Raw genomic sequence first — 16,193 nt, forward strand, 5'->3', positions numbered from 1 at the left:
GTTGTATGCGTTATTTTATTTCATCATGCTTGGGTCTGTTTGTTGAACTGCTGTCTTTATGACTCAGAGATCCCAGAGACATGTGTTATCAATAAAGATTAGCTAAATTAAAAAAAAGAGTAGCCCAGGAATGTTTACAATTATTGTATTGGCAATGGCCAGATTTTTAAAGCCATCCAGATGCCCCTTCCTCGACACGTAAAGGGATCCATAAAGTGTGGTACTGCCAGGCAGCAGAGTGCTCATCAGTGGCAACAGATAAGCACGAGGGAGTGACATCATCAAAACGGTGCAGTTGGCAGGAGCAAGACCCCGTTTCTCTAGCAAAACATCACAAAATGAGCCCCCAAAAATGTCAGAATCAACTTTGGGGAAAAAAGAGTCAAAGGCTTAGAACACAGATTCCCAAATTTATTTGGCCAACTGCCCCCTCTGCAGAAGAAATATTACTCAGCACCCCTCAGGCAGTGAAACACTTTGGGGCTGTAGCCCACCATCCAGCATAAAGTGGAGGCATCTGCTTTTGCAGCCCCGCCCCCGACCGCCCGGGGATCGCTCCAGTACAGCAAGCGGGGGAAGTGTTGTCCATTTTAGAGAGCACTGGTCTAGAGCCATCAGGTGTGAAGGAGGAAAAAGACAACCTCAAGCGGCAGGAAAGCTTGGTGGAATGTCTGCTTTCTTGGCTCAGTAGTCGTGAAAATGGTGGCCTGTGTTTCTAATCTAAGCTTGATCCCCTAGATCTGGAGGAAACAAGGTTCATCATCATTTACCACATTAACAGAATGAACCAAGAGATCCACGTGACCACCTCAACAATGTAGAGGCGCTTCCCAATACCCTTTCTTGACAGAAGCATTCAGAAAGCAAGGGGTCGAAGAAAATTTCTGCAACGTGATAAAGAACTAGTGGAACCCCCACAGCTAACACCATCGTGGAGGATGAAAGACTGAAAAAAATTTCCCCTCGGATCATAAATAAGTCAACATGCTAGTGAAAGTTCTCGCCAGCGCGATTCAGCAAAAATAAATGCAAGGAAAGAAGTCAAACCATCTCTTGCAGGAAGTACAGAGGGCTCCTTAGAAACAAGAAAGGCGAGACTCTGCCTCCTGTGCTTCCGACATGTTATCAGGAGGGCCCAGTCCCATCGTGAGCAGGAAACGGAGAGTAAGGGGAAGAAGACCCTTAGTGGGATTCGTCGGCGCAAGTGCGACACTGGGCCCAACAACAACGGGGACAGCGGAACAAGACCCGGGGGTGTTTCATGCTCTTGTGCAGAGATTCGCAGTGAGTCAGCACCACCGACACTAGTAACTCCACAGCAAAAGGACAACCCCAATTTTAGTTTATTTTAAATCACTTTATAGGGGGCTTTTACAGGATTACAACCCATACTTCCATACATCTGACATCTGTTAGCACAATCCATACATTCATCCGTTGCGGCAAGCACATTTGTGCATCTGTTGCCATCATCATTTTCAAAACATTTGCTTTCTCCTTGAGCCCTTGGTATCAGTTCCTCTTTTTCCCCCTCCCTCCCTCCCTCACCCTCCCTCCTTCATAGACCCTTGATAATTTATAAATTATTACTTTTTTCATGTCTTACACCGACCGCTGTCTCCCTTCACCCACTTTTCTGTTGTCTGTCCCCCTGGGAGGGGGCTTTAGGTAGATCATTGCAATCATATCCCCCTTCCTTTCCCTTCCCCTCCTGCTATCGCTACTCTCATTATTGGTCCTGGATTCCCTGTGTTTCCAGCTCTTATCTGTACCTGTGTACATGCTCTGGTCTAGCTGGATTTGTATGGTAGAACTGGGATCATGATAGTGGGGGTGGGGGGGAAGCATTAAAGAACTAGAGAAAAGTTGTGTGTTTTGTCAGTGCTATACTGCACCCTGACTGGCTCGTCTCTTCCTGGTGACCTTTCTGTGAGGTGATGTCCAATTGCCTACAAATGGGCTTTAGGTCTCCACTCCGCACACCCCTTCATTCACATTGATAGGATTTTTTGTTTGGGGTCTTTGATGTTTGATTCCTGATCCCAGCGACACCTCATGTCACACAGACTGGTGTGCTTACAACCCCAATTTTTAAATGGGCAAAAAGACTTGCATAAAAGTATCTCCAAAAAAGATGCAGAAAATGTCAGTGAGCACACTAGAAAGATGCTCAATACACTCAAACTCAAGCCAGACTCGCTGCGTGAAGGGGATGCCGGCTCATCGCCACCCCACAGGACAGGGGGAACTTCTTCCCCCGTGGGTTCCTGAGTCCTCCGTGACTCTCCACAGGAGCAGAAAGCCTCCTCCTTCTCCCAGGGAGCTGCGGATGGTTTCCACTGCTGACCTTGGCGTTAGCAGCTCAATGCGTACAGGACTCCTTAGTTCAAACAGAAAATGCAAATCAAAACTCTCGTAAGAGTCTACCTTGCACCGACTAGGATGATGATATTTTTTAAAAGTGCCAACAGCAGAATGTGGAGAAGCTGTGTATCTCACCCACCGCTGGGGGAGGCTGTAACAGGGCAAGATCAATCTGGAAGGTTCTAGAACAGGAAGGAGCGCCATGAGTCAAGATCAACCCTGCGGCCGTGAGAGACTGAGAGAGAAACAGGAAACACAGAGGTCCCCAAAACTAACAACCCAACTCGCTGTCAGCGAGTCCATTCGGACTCACAGCGGCCCTACAGGACAGAGCAGAACTTGTGTGAACTTTCGAGATGACAAATTTTTTTTAAATCATTTTATTGGGGGCTCATACAACTCTTATCACAATCCATACACACATCCATTGTGCAAAGCGCATTTGTACATTCATTGCCCGACAAATCTTTACAGAAGTAGAAAGCCTCATATTTTTCCCGAGGAGCGGCTGATGGTTTCAAACTACTGATGTTATGACCCAGCAATTCCACTCCAGGTGCAGACCCAAAAGAATTGAGAGCAGGAACTCAAACGGATACTCAAGCACTTTCGTTCACTGCGGCGTTTTCAGCAAGTCTCAGAAGTTGGGAACAACTCCAGTGTCCATCAGCGAGTGAACGGATCAGCAACATGTGCCAGAGACACACAGTGGAATGTGAGTCAGCCGGAAGGAATGGCGTGCGGATACATGCACCCACAGGGTGAACCGACACAGCATGATGTCAGAAATAAGCCAGAACAAAGGGCGGGGGCACGCTGCTTGATTCCACTGAGACACAGTCTCTAGGCGAGGAAACTGATGGAGATGCAGTAGACCAGAGGCGACAAGCGGTTAGGCACAGGAGAAACGAAGGTTGATTGCTTAATGGGTTCCAGTGGCCGTTATGAGCATGTTTTGGAAATCATGCCGATGGTCATACAGCCTGGTGACTGTCACAGATGCTGACCGTGCATTTTAAAACGGAAATGTTTGGCATTAAGTATGTGTGTCCGCAATTAACAGCAGAAAGGCTTCATCCTCCAGGCAAAGACCCCGATGAACCTTACATGCATATTGCTGCGTGAAAGAAGACAGGCTGAGAAGACACCACTCTATAGGAGTTCAACTGTAGGACCTATGGCCTTTCTGGGGCAGGGTCCGCTATAGAGGCAGTAAACAGATCGGTGGCTCCCAGAGACTGGGAGTGGGGCGGGGATGGGACAGACGGAGCGCAGAGCATGTGTCGTGCAGGGAAATCATTCTGGGTGATGGTGTCACGTCGGACACGGGACGTTACGCATTTATCAAAGCCCACAGGACTGAACCACATACAGTAGAGTTCCAGGCCTCCCAGAGTCTGTGGAAAGCGAGGTCAGTGTGAGGTCAGTAAACTGAAGAAGTCACTGCCGCTGTGTTGATTCCCATTCAGAGAAATCTTGGAGAACAGAGTAGAGCTTCCCCATGGGGGTTCCAAGCCACACTGTCACAACCTGGACCCAGCCACAGTTCAAAGCTTCCATCGTTCAGAGAGCAGCTGACTGCTTTAACCAGGGCCCAGGACTCTCAATATAGACTAGAGCAGGCGGCCTCAAACTTTTTAAACAGGGGCCAGTTCATTGTCCCTCAGACCATTGGAGGGCCAGACTATAGTTTAAAAAACAAACAAACTATGAACAAATTCCTACGCACACTGCACATATGTTATTTTCAAGCAAAAAAAACAAAACGGGGCAAAAACACCCAGCGGGCCGGATAAATGTCCTCGGCGGGCCGCATGTGGCCCGCGGGCCGTAGTTGGAGGACCCCCTAGACTAGAGACTTTAGCTAACAATAATGTGGTAAGCTCATGTGCTAGTTACACAATTGTGTGTGAACTGGAAGATATAAAAGTGTAGGGGTGGAGTCTAGCCTGTCAATCATACCACCTGATGGGACCTCCTTGTGGGCGTGACCTTTTCATAAGGAGGGTCCTGATAGCCCCCCTCCACCCCTTCTCTGCCTTCACCTTAGAGCCCCCGAGCCACTCTGTGACCTGCTCGAGCCCTGGAGACGCTTCCACTGCCACTGGATCCACAAGACTTTGCACCCACCGGCCTGTGTTCTTCCCGCATCATTACATGTGGCTTCATTTGTCAGTCTGAAGAGGGATTTATGGACTAGAATTGGACGTATGGACTAGTGTTGGACTTACGGACTTGAGTTGGGCTGGGACGTTTTCCTGATATACTATTAATTCTTGATATAAAGCTCTTTCTTACACATACATGAGTGTCTCTGGATCTGTTTCTCTAGTCAACCAGGCCGCACACATATCAGTTCCCAACTTGTAGCAAAATATACCGCAGGGAAGCAAGCTATTACAAATGGAAGGGGACGTTATGGGGAGGGGGCGTGGTCTATGAGAACGCTAAACTTTCTGCTCAAGTTTTTTATAAACCTAAAATTGCTCTTAAAAAAATCTCTTACTTATTTTTTGTTTAATAAGAAAAGGTGCAGAAAAGCTAAATGACTTGCCGGAGGCCACACAGGCGAGGCTTGGCAGGACAAGACTCTGGCTCCTAACCTCACATTCTTTCTACTGCTCTGCCCGGCCACCAGCTCAGACACATCTCCCGACGCACTGGGAGCCTCGTGCCCAGTGCTGGGCAGCTGCTTTGGGTCCTTCTTTGGGAAGCCCCACTCCAGCCCCCAGAGGCACCTGCCCGTTAGACCAGGTCTGCCCACCCAGCGTGGGCTGCTATGCTCCCCTTTCCCCAAAGGCTCCCCTCGGTGGAGCAAAGCAGGGGTTAATAACATGTACTAATATTTAGAAATAGCACAAACACAAGGGAGTCAGCTGGGGCCAGCTGGTCACAGCCTCTGAAGCCAGTAAGCTTTGTAGACATGGCGTGGAAGGCCAGCGCCTGCTCCAGGGGACAAGGCTCCGAGAAGGTCCTCTACCCCCACCCGCCTCCCCCATCTCACTGAAACCTCCCCCCTCCCCGACCCCGGCCCCCATCTCCGCATCCCAGCCTGAGCATGGCTAAAGTGTGCCCCTGGCCAGGCAAAGCCCAACCACTGTCCTGCCATTCCCAACTAGCTCCCGGGGCGCAAACATCACTTTACAGCTACTGAATTGTGTCATTGTTGGGAGCAGCAGCTCCAGTCCCTCCCAAGCTTAGCTGGAGGAGCCCCACAAATGCCTCCGGCCAGAAGCAGGAGCAACACTACTCTGAGCGGAGGCCTCGGCCACAAGCTGGGGCTGAAGCCTATGTCCCTTCACACACTTGTGACCTGGGCTCAGTGTCCTTCATGGCAGAGGGCCAATTTCTCTGAGGGCAAAGCCTGGGCAGCTGGAACAAACCCCTGCACAGTCTCTCTCTCTCTCTCTCTCTCTCTCTCTCTCTCTCTCTCTCTCTCTCTCTCTCTCTCTCTCTCTCTCTCTCACACACACACACACACACACACACACACACACACTCACTCCATTCGAGCACAACACCCGCCATTTACCGGCAAGCTGGTTTTAGCCGCAGGCTCCTTGGGTGGGGCCCAGCGGTCAGGGTGCAAAACACCGAGGCGCTCAGAGCGCCCAGCCCCGGCCAAGCGCAGCACCAAGTCAGGGCCCCTGGCAGAGCGGATACTCTGAGTGCAAGAAGCAGTAGGGGAGAGAGTGCCAGGCGCACCCGGCCGACATGCTTGCTGGACTCTGCTGGCAGGGACATGGGCTGGACTCTGCTGGCAGGGACATGGGCATCAGTGGGCGTGCTACCATCTTTTTCTCCAAAAGACAGATGCCTTGGAGAAACTGAGGCAGCACATGACAATGTGCATCAAAGTTTCAGAGACTTTGGAGCCTACTTTTCACTACCCTAGGCACCCTGGTGGCATAGTGATTAAGTGTTGGGCTGCTAACCACAAGGTCAGCAGTTGAAGCCCACTAGCTGCTCTGCTGGAGACAGACGGGGATTTCTAGCCCCATAAAGAATGACCGCCTCAGACACCCACAGGGGCAGCTCAACCTTATCCTACAGGGTCGCCGTGCATCGGCATCCACTCCGTGGCAGGGAGATGGGTCTGGGGAAGGGGGTCTTATCCTTCTCTGCGGGGGGGGGGGTGTTCTCAGTCTCCCTCTTCTCCTCCCCATGCCCCATCCTGTGCTTTGCTGGTGCCCCCCGTCTGGGAGCCAGGGGAGATGTTGAACTTCTGACTTCCAGACCAGTTAGAATACCAGTCCTCCCAGAGGCCGTGGAAAGAGAGGCCCATGTGTGGGAGGGAGACCAGGAAGGCGTCCTAGGGGAAAGGGAGATGTGGTCAGGCAGCAGGGACAGTCAAGGATGGTCACCAAGGGCACCGAGCCAGTGCAATCAAGGCAAAGGTCAGATGGCAGAAGGGAGGAGGCCTGAGCCAGCCTGAGAATGCCAACTGTGTTCAAGACAGGGGGCCTCCGGGGAGCCTGCGGGGGAGGTAGAAGGGCACGCTGCCCTGCCCAGCGTCCTTTGCTCTGGGGCCTTCAGGGATGAATTCAAGCAGGCCCCTAGTCGGGCAGCCTGGTAAGGGGAGCAAGGGCCAGGCCTGTGAGCACTTGGGTCCCAGCACCCCTTTTCACTCAGAACCTCAACCTCCACCTCTATGAACAGGGAACACTGTGATCCAAAAACACACTCTCTCTCTCTCTCTCTCTCTCTCTCTCTCTCTCTCTCTCTCTCCTCTTCACAGGGCTGTCAAGAGACCGGAGGAGTGTTTTATAAACCGAGAAGCTCCGGAGCAGCCATGAGGTGACTGCCAACATGGAGCCCGTTGCCATTATTTCCCAGGCCTGTTTCTCTCCCTAGTTGGCAACAAGGTCCTGGAGGTTCCGCAGACAGACTCCTGGAGGCGGTGGGGAGCTCTGTGTGGCAAGATGGGTGCAGACAGTAACCAGGGATCTCTACCCAAGCTTTTGATTCACAAAGAAGCCCAAGTCCTCCCCTCCCCTCTCGCCACTCCCACAGAGAGAGCTCAGGCGGGGGTGGGGCAGGAGGCGGCAAGCATAGCCCCCAGCCAGTCCCCAGTCACTCCTGGCCGGCAATTAGCCCCTAATGAGGACCAGGTGCCTTGCTTTCCGGGAAAACAAGGGACCAATGTGGAATCAATGGCTATAGTGGCCACTGAGACCATCTGGGAACACCCCAGCCCCAGGTCTCCTGAGATGACAGGATGGAAGATGCTGGGTTTGCCCCCAAAGAGCTCCTCAGAACAGCAGCACCCCAACCGGCTTTGAGGCAGCACCCGCTATGCCCAGCTGGCACCACTGGAGGGGAAAGGTCAAGATGGAGGAGGAGGGCAGCCAAGAGCCAAGTTTGCCTCAAAGGAGGTTCTGGGTGTAAAGGTGTGTGCAAACTGGGGGTGGGGGCTGACTGATGGAGGAGTGGAGGGAGAAGGAACAAGTTGGAAACAGCCAGAGAGAGGAGGTGACTTGCTTGGGTTAGGCAGCTAAGCAGGAGCTCTGGTCGGCCTGCGTTCTCCTCACCGCCCAAAGCCTGCACTGTGGGCTTGGGGATCACGGATACTGGTCCTCCTTAGCAATGGCTGGAGGCTCGATCAAGGCCCTTAACCTCTCACAGGCTCCAGATTTTGTGTTGGGTTTGTGTTCACCTGTAACAGGTGTCTGGAAACTACCAAGGGCTGTCCCTGTGGGCTCCCCCTGTAGGAGAGGGGCTGGAGTGAAGATGTAGGTGGGGGGGGGGGCGGGGGGCAACAAAGATCAGTGGAGGGGTTTGGGTGGAGGAGGAGAGGGAGACAGACAGCGCTCTCTAAAAGTGTTCTTCTGCCCATTTTCCGGATCGAGAAACCAAGGCCCGGCCACACCCAGTTGGGGCGAAGCAGAGGCCTTCTGGACACTGGCAGGGCTGAGCAAGCCTGCCTTCCTTCCTTCTATTCCTGGCCAGAGAGGGAGCCCCAAGGGGAAGGCTTCAGCCTGGGAGCCGTTAGGTGGAAACTAAATCCAGGGCCAGACTTCCAGGAGTCCGTCTGGGAAGTTAAAACTTCCAAATTTGGGATATGGAGGACCACCACCCCCACATCCCCACACTCCCTCCCCCTGAGCCCAGGTGGCCAGAGACCTGCGCTGAACTGAAACCTCACAACGCCACAGCCAGCTCTGAGCCTCAGTTTCCCTCTCCCTGAGAGGGTGGGGGCGTCCCACCCCACCTTCCAGGGTTATTTTGAGACCAATGACTCCTTGGGGTTGAGAATCCCTTCGGCTTTGTGCTGCAGTCCAGAGCCCTTCTCCTCAACTGGCAGGAAGGCTGGGGGCATGTGGGGCAGGGAAGGTCAAGGTCCAGCAGTCCCTGGGCCCAGAGCTGTCCTCCCCCAAACAGAGCCCTGACAGGTCTCAGAAGCAACGCAGCCTAAAGCCGGGGTGCTGGGGTGGACAGGCTTCTGTCCTTCCTTTGGGACCTATAGTTATCTCTCTCCTTGGCAGAAAGAGGGGGGCGGGGTGGGGGGGTGTGTGCAATAGAGCCCATCTCAGGCCACCTCCCAGAGTGGTTTCTGGGGATCCCCCGGATCCCCCGGATCAGACTCCGGTGGGATCTGAGCCCACCACACTCTGTCTCACTTTCCTCGGGGATGTCTGCCCCAAATCTCCAAGTGGGGCGTGGGAGGAGCAGCCTAGCACGGGCCCTTTAAGAAGGTGGGAGGGGGCAGTGGAGGGGGGGAAGCTAGGACTTGTTGGGGGTGATGGGGAGGCCTGAAACCCGAGCGGGTCGGTGCCCGCCCCGCCCCGGAGCTAAGTACTGGCGACTGGCCGCCCTCGGTCCCGAGTTCCTCCCGCCGGGCGCTCCTCTGCATGTTGCAAGTTCTGCCACCCAGCCCGCCGCCATGCGCTCCGGCCCGCGGCCCCCGCCGCCGGCGCGGGCCCTAGCTCTGGCCCTGACCTTGGCCGCGCTGCTGGCGGACCCCGTGTCCGCAGGTGAGTAAGGGGCCCTAGATCTCTGCCCAGCCGGGCGGCAGCCTTGGGGCGCTCCAGACCGCAGACTCTCCCATCCCAGATGAGGGTCTCCGAGGACAGTTCACCCTCGGGGCAGACGCGGGACCCCACCGAAGGCTGGCGTTTGGGGGGACTTTAGTTACCGACCGACCGGGGTCGCGAGAGTGTGGCGGGGCGTGGGGCGTGGGGATCGCAGGGTCTAGGGCGTGGCTGGAGGCGCTCCCGTTGGTTGCTGGGGACACACAGCGGGGCCAACCCCGCGCCTTCGAGGCTCGGTGCGCTCCAGTGCCCGTTGGCGCTCAGAGGACACCCAGTCACAGCACACAACTTGCTCCCCAGCCTCAGATGGTCTGGGCCCAGCATAAGGGGTTCAGGAGGAGGGAAATGGTATGGCACCGCGGGGCCTCACCCTGTGCCAGGCCCCTCAGGCACACCTCCCCAGCCTTCCCCAGGGCTGCTGCCTCAGTCCTCAGTAGGGCCTCAGGTGCATGTCTCCGGCCTCGCCCCTCCTCCCCAGTCCTACCTTCCTCTTCCTCCTCTACCCAGCTAGTTGGCCACCCTGCTCCCCACCCCCCTTCACTTTTGTGAAGGTGGAGCCAGTGCCCTAACAGGGCCTTGTCCCTCTGACTGTGCTGGGCAACCGCCTGTCCCATCCCTGGCATGCTGTCTGACCCCAACGGGGACTAAATGGAGCCTTGCCTTATGTGTGTGGAGGGGGTGGGCACTGGGATGTGTCCCCTGGCCATTCCCGCCATTCCTGTATCTTCCTCTGCCAAGGCGCGGTCTGGTTATGCCCTAGGAACTCTGCCCGGGCCCCCCGTCATTATAACCCACGTATGAATCAGTGCTAAGGCCCACATCTTTGGTAAGGTTCCCAGCATCAACTGAAAGCTGAGGAAGGACCTTCCAGGGACCAGGGCCACACCCTTCTCCACGTCGGATGGGGAAGCTTCTTCTAAGGAGGTGGGGGGGGCGTCATGAGGGACCCAGAAGGGAAGTGAGTCAGTGGGGGACCCCACCTCACTCACATTGGGGTGAGTCAGGGCTGGATCCCCAGACTCCCAACTTCTGTGCCCAGGGACCCCACCCCCTAATGCCTCACGGGCTGGGTGACAGACAGGCCCTCCAGGGAAATGGGGACCTTCTAGCTCATCCAGCTCTGGAACAGGGGAGACTCCAGGGCCCGAATCTCCTTGGGAGTCTGGCAGCCACCCTCCAATACCTTCCCCAGCTGAAGGCGGGCGTGGGGGGCACACAGAAATAGATAGGCCCAATGGAGACTCGTCCAACAGCAGTTCCTGGTCGGGAAATGAGACCCCAGAGAAGACAATTGAGGGGCATGCTGGAATGGGGTGGGAAGGAGGGGGGAATCCTCAGAAGGAGCTGTAGAGGATGGAGCAGGGGGCTAGCCCTCCTGAATAAAGCCACTGAAGTGGGCGTTGGCAGAAAAAGGTGCCCCCTGGCAGGTTTGGGCCAGGAAAGCCATTGGGCTGGAGCACGGAAACATGAAATGGCAGAATGAAGCCCGGAGCCACCGCCCGGTTGGCAGTGAAGAGCCAGCAGAGGCTTTAGGACAGGGGAGGGGCATGGTGCCAGTGCAGTTTGGGAGCATTAAACCTGCCTTTAGGGACATTGGGAAATGGGTATCCTCAGCACCTCCCAAATAGAGCTTCCCTCCAACCGCCCAACTCCATTCCAAAGCCTAACACAGCTCCCCGCCCAGGTCCCCACAACCCCCGCCCAATATAAAGACATCCTGCTCACCCACCCGCTGGATGCCCTGGGGTGCCCCCATTCCTCTGCCCCACAGTGGTGGTGCCTGGGACCCAAGCATCCTAGGAGGCCATCAGGTGCTACCTTTCTGTCAGTCAGACAGGGAAACTGAGGCCCCAGGACAGAAGTGAAGTGCTCAGACTCCCACAGACATCCCGGCTGGCCAGAAGGAGCTCCAGCCTTGCTCTCAGGGGGCTGTAGTCTGCACGGAGAACAAGACTTAGGCCAATGTGGTCTTGTGGGTGGTTTCAGGTGGTGTCTGAGCCATGCAGGTGGCAGACAGCCTCAGGACAAGCCAGCATGGAGAATGGGTTGGAATTGGTCCTGAACGGAGACCTGGGAACCGAGTGAGGGCAAGCTGGAGGATTAGTCAGGGTGAGCGTGGAGCGTGCAGCACAGTGGCCACTGCACACTGCTCCTGGCCGGGCACCAGGCTGCTCTCTGAAAAGTGGCATGTGAGGGACTCAAGGAGGACTCGGGCCAGGGACACCAAGCCACAGCGCATCTCTGGTAGCAGGGTACCAAGGTCACCAGGGACCAGGAATGGAACCAGGGGTGATGTGGCTGCCTCCGAGGGTGGTTTGAGGGGAACTGTGGAAGGCCTGTGGCACGGGAAGTTAAGCATTGGTTTGCTAGCAGAAAGGTTAGGGGCTAACCCCACCAGCCGTCCCTGAGGAGAAAAATGAGACTCTCTGCTTCTGTACAGATTTACAGGCTCCAAACTGAAGGGGGCAGTTCTCCTCTGCCCTAGAGGGTTAGCAGGAAACAGTGAGTGAATTTGTGGTAACAGTGGACATGTGTGTGTGTGTGTGTGTGTGTGTGTGTGTGTTGCCCTGGGCCTCTGCAGCAGGGCTCTTGACCCGGCCCACCCAGACTCTGGAAAAGCTTTTCCAGAACCAAGTATAACTGAGGCCCCCTCCCCTGACCCACCCGTCTGCCCGCCCAGGGAGCACAAGAAGAGCCTTTCAATGCTGCCTGCCTGGGGGGCTGGGGAGGGGACCTGTCCAGGTGGGCTAGGCCGCAGGCCATGAGGCGGGTGGGGAGTAGGGGGCATGTGTAGGCTCCATCTGGGGACTGGGAGTGCTGCCCAGAAGGGGGCTGCGGGGAGGGGAGTTGGACGCAGGCAGATATGGGGGCCAGTAGTGGGAGCAGGGTGGGCGCACAATGCACACTGCAGTGCTCAGACCTGGGCAGGGTGGGGCTGCCTTGTCCCCTGGCTCGCCAACGCCCCTGGGCAGGGTGGTGCCTAGAGGGCAGGTTATAGCAGGGTGGGGTGGGGCACTGCGCCCTAACCTGTAAAGGGCAGGAGCTGTGGGGCTTGGCCATACTTGGATCTGGTCCTCCGTCTCTCACCATCTCTCCTGGCTCCACTCTGCTCCCCCTTTGCCTCCAGTATGCCCCCTGCCCTCTCATCGGACTCCTTCTATAGAACCTTCTGCAGTTAGGACTTTTCCTTCAGGCATAGGCTTACGGTGGGTTCCAAAATTACCATGGAAGTTCAGTGCTGGCTCATGGGGACCCCGTATGTGCAGTCGAGTGACTCCCTGGGGTTTTTAAGGTGGTGACCTTTCAGAAGCAGGGTGCCAGGACCCCTGAGATTATATGAACAATTTAGCACCAAAGTGCTCTCCATGCAGGGTTCCCTAGCTCCCTCCTCTTCTCTCAAACGGGGCGAGTTGGGGCTCCACAGGGACTGAATTCCTGCCCCCAGAGGTACCCAACGGTGGCCACCACTCAGGTGGTCATGCGGCCTCACAGCACCCCTGTGACTCAGGAGCTGTGCCCATTTTAAAGATGGAAAAGCCGAGGCTCGGAGAAATCCTGGGACTCGATTTGCCATGGTATTCTCTTTCATGCCAACAGTAGCGGGTTTTCTAGATCATGCCAGGGGCAGCCACCCACCTGTGAGACTTCATCCCCTAGTAAGAGAGGGACCAGCCTCAGAGCTGGCCCTGCTACCCCATGCCTGCCCCAGCCCCAGCAAGTGCCCCCCTGCCTCTCCCAACGCTCCCCTGTGCTCACAGCACACACAGATCTCTGCACAAACACCCTGCCCCGCCTGGGACATCAAGAAAAAGGAGTGGTGGTGGTGGTGGTGGTGGTGGTGGTGGTGGTGGTGGTGGTGTGTGTGTGTCCAACATAAAGGGGAGCTCCCTGCTAGGGTGGGTGGCTTGCTGGCATGGTTCCCCCGTGTTCTGGAGGTGGCAGCCAGGAGCAATGCCTATCCTGTTGACCATTCCTTCTACGCACCCAGCCCCTGCCCATGCGTGGCTGGTCTATTCGCCAGTCTCTGGCCGCTGCTCCAGAGTAAATATTTCAGCCTGCCTGTCTCCGCAACTGGGATAGGTCATCGGGACTGCCTTCCCTCCCACCCTTACTGTACAGACTACCCTGATCAGCCCCACCTCTCAGTGTCTGACAACCACAACAGAACCCAGAGACTGCTGGCCACTTGTACAGAGTCACACAGCAAGTCCTCAGCAGAGTGGGGCAGGCCCCCCTGTCTGAACCATGACCTTGCTCACAGGACAGCAGCCACCCCAGTCGAACAGCCCATCTGCTTTCCTTGGGGCCTCCACCCCCCTGTGGGGCTCAGTGCTGGGCTCAGGGGGTGCAGGCCCCACGGAAGCCCCAGGCTTCCCAGAATGTTCCCGAGGTGCCCCAGGACTCTCCGTGGCTTTGCCCTGAGGCAGGGGATGCCCAGCCCACCCGTGTATGCATAGCCGCTCCGTGAACATGTGCAGAGGCTGGGATTCGAGTAAGATGTGGTTTTGATAAAGGCTTCCTTGGCTTAATAAAATAAAACCCAACTTTAAAACTAGGGAATTGCTTTGAGCTGAAACAAATTGAGAGCAGGGGTGATACAAGAGGAACTTCCTGACTTTCAAAGAATCTAAATCCAGATGCATGACAAGGGGCCCTGGGAAATGCCCTTCCCTTCGTGGGGCGAGGTCTGGGGGCCTGAGGGCAGGGTGCAGCACACAACCCCAGCTTCCTAGTGGGCAGTGGGCAGGGTGCTGTCATCTCTTCAGTCCCAGCTTCACCGTCCCTGCCCCTCCTGGGACCACACGGGACAACCCTAAGCATCCAGGTGGCCAGAGCCCCACGATGCCACCACCTGCTGGCCCAGAGGTGCCATGACTGTGCTGTACCCTTCTCTCCCCATCTACCCCGGGGCCGCAGCTGGGCGGCGAGTGACCAGCACCCTCCTGGCATCCCCCACACTCTCTGGCTTATTTTGTTCCCCACAATTGGCCTTTCCTCTCTCCTCTTCCCTCAAGGGTCTGTTCCAGCACCTGCCCGCCCCCTGGAAGCCTTTTCTAGTCCCTTGCTGTAACCTACTTTCTTCTTGCCTGGCCTTTCTCCCGCTTGGCCTCTGACCTCTGACCCTGATTCAGGACTTTTACATACTGACGCCTAGTAGGTGTGCATGCACACACATGTGCACAGTGTTGCTTTAAAGCCTGGCTGGATCCTGGCAAGAAGGGGTGTCCAACCCCTGAGCCAGCACTTCTGGGGGAAACCCCTTCCTTAGGGTACAGCCCACCCCCCAGCCAAGCCCCTACCTGATCTATGGGGAAAAGAAGGGCCTGGGGAGAGGAGACAAAGTTCTGTTCCCACCTAAGAGTGACCCCTTCTTTGCCCCTCTCCCCCACGTGGCAGGAGGGGCAGCTATAAATATCAGTAGGCTCAAATGCTGATTCCCACGGCACTGGCCCCTCCCCGACCCCTCCCCTTGTGCAAAATGGCTGGGGCCAGGCCGACTCTCCTGCAGCTGGAGGCTGGCCAAGAAGGCAGGCAGTGGGCCCAGACTCACACTCACTCACACACACACACACACACACACACATTTTCCACCCTGGTCAGGAAAGAACAAATCACCCTTTTTGGGTGTCTGAGAGCAGCTAAGAGTGCCCCCACCCCCACCAGTCCTGACTCAGAGGCCACCTTTCCCTCCTCTGAGTCTTCCGCTCAAAAATACAGGGGGGGAGCGGGTGGGCCGGGGAGGGGCGGGGAGGTGGCAGGCACAGGCATCATCGAAGTGTCGTGGTGCAGAGCACAGTGCCAGGGAGCTGGGATTCTGTTACAGCCCTACCTCGGGCCAGCTGTGTGACCCTGGACAAGGGACGCGACCCTTCTGAGCCCGAATGTCCTCTCTCAAACCCACTGCTGGCCACTGTGACCCTATGGGGCAGAGTAGCATGGCCGCATGGGGTTTCCAAAGCTGTCATATTTGCTGAAGCGGGCTGCTGCAGCTTCTCCCAAGGGGTGGATTCGAACCGCTAACGTTCCGTTAGCTGCTCTACCAGGAAGCTTTCCTCCTGTGTGTTGAGGATGAACCAGCCCCCGGGGCTGCCATTATTCCTACTGCCATGGGCTTCCTAGGGTAGGGGCAGGGCCAGCAGGACCGAGAACCCCTTGCAGAGAAATGTTTGAGAAAGATGCCAAGGCAGGATGGGTGGACCCGGTGGCCTTGTGAGAGGCTCTGTGTGGGACAGAGTGATGTGGACAAAGGGGGTGGGGGAGGTTGCTCCATCTGGCTGGATGGCCCCCTGAAGCCCACCCATATCTCCCCCGATGTAGAGAAGAGAGTCCGCGCCCCCTAAGCCTCAGATGGAGCTCATTGGGTCTGGGACACAGCAGGAATAGATATGTGCTGTCCTAATGACCGTCTGAAACAGACTCGATGCCCGAAGTAGGTGGGCGGGATGAGACTGCACAGACCCTCTAGGGGGGAGCGCTTAGAAGCCTGTCTCCCCATCTGGGCTCTCTGCCAGCCCCTGTCTGGAGGCCAGGACCCAGGATGTGAGATGATTCAAGTGCCCGAGGAGCTGAGCTCCCCATGCCTTAAGGTGGTTGCATAAGGAGGAGCAGAGGTCCAGACTGAGGGAGGTGAGGGGCCCAGCAGGGCCAGCAGCTTGTCGGAAATGCCTGAGGCCCATGTGTGAGAGTTCAGGGGCTGAGTCCAAGGAGATAGCTACGGTGGGAAGGAGCAGCCTGGGGCAGTGCCACCTGAAGGGTGTGGACACCCTGTGTCTCCACCCCCACAGTCTCAGCAGACCG

The 16,193-nt window shown here is 56.2% G+C and overlaps 1 protein-coding gene across 2 annotated transcripts in view; it reads left to right on the plus strand.

The window, feature by feature from the left end:
• The first annotated feature begins 9,131 nt into the window (after nucleotides 1–9,131).
• The window catches only part of CSPG4 (chondroitin sulfate proteoglycan 4), a 34,305-nt gene continuing 27,243 nt past the window's right edge, over nucleotides 9,132–16,193 (plus strand). For both annotated transcript variants that reach the window (XM_075535345.1, XM_075535346.1), the window contains exon 1: nucleotides 9,132–9,338. In XM_075535345.1, the coding sequence (XP_075391460.1) occupies nucleotides 9,248–9,338 (91 nt within the window). In that variant the 5' untranslated portion in view covers nucleotides 9,132–9,247. The remainder of the gene's footprint in view (nucleotides 9,339–16,193) is intronic.

Source organism: Tenrec ecaudatus, chromosome 17, assembly GCF_050624435.1.
Source record: "Tenrec ecaudatus isolate mTenEca1 chromosome 17, mTenEca1.hap1, whole genome shotgun sequence".
Lineage (NCBI taxonomy): Eukaryota > Metazoa > Chordata > Mammalia > Afrosoricida > Tenrecidae > Tenrec > Tenrec ecaudatus.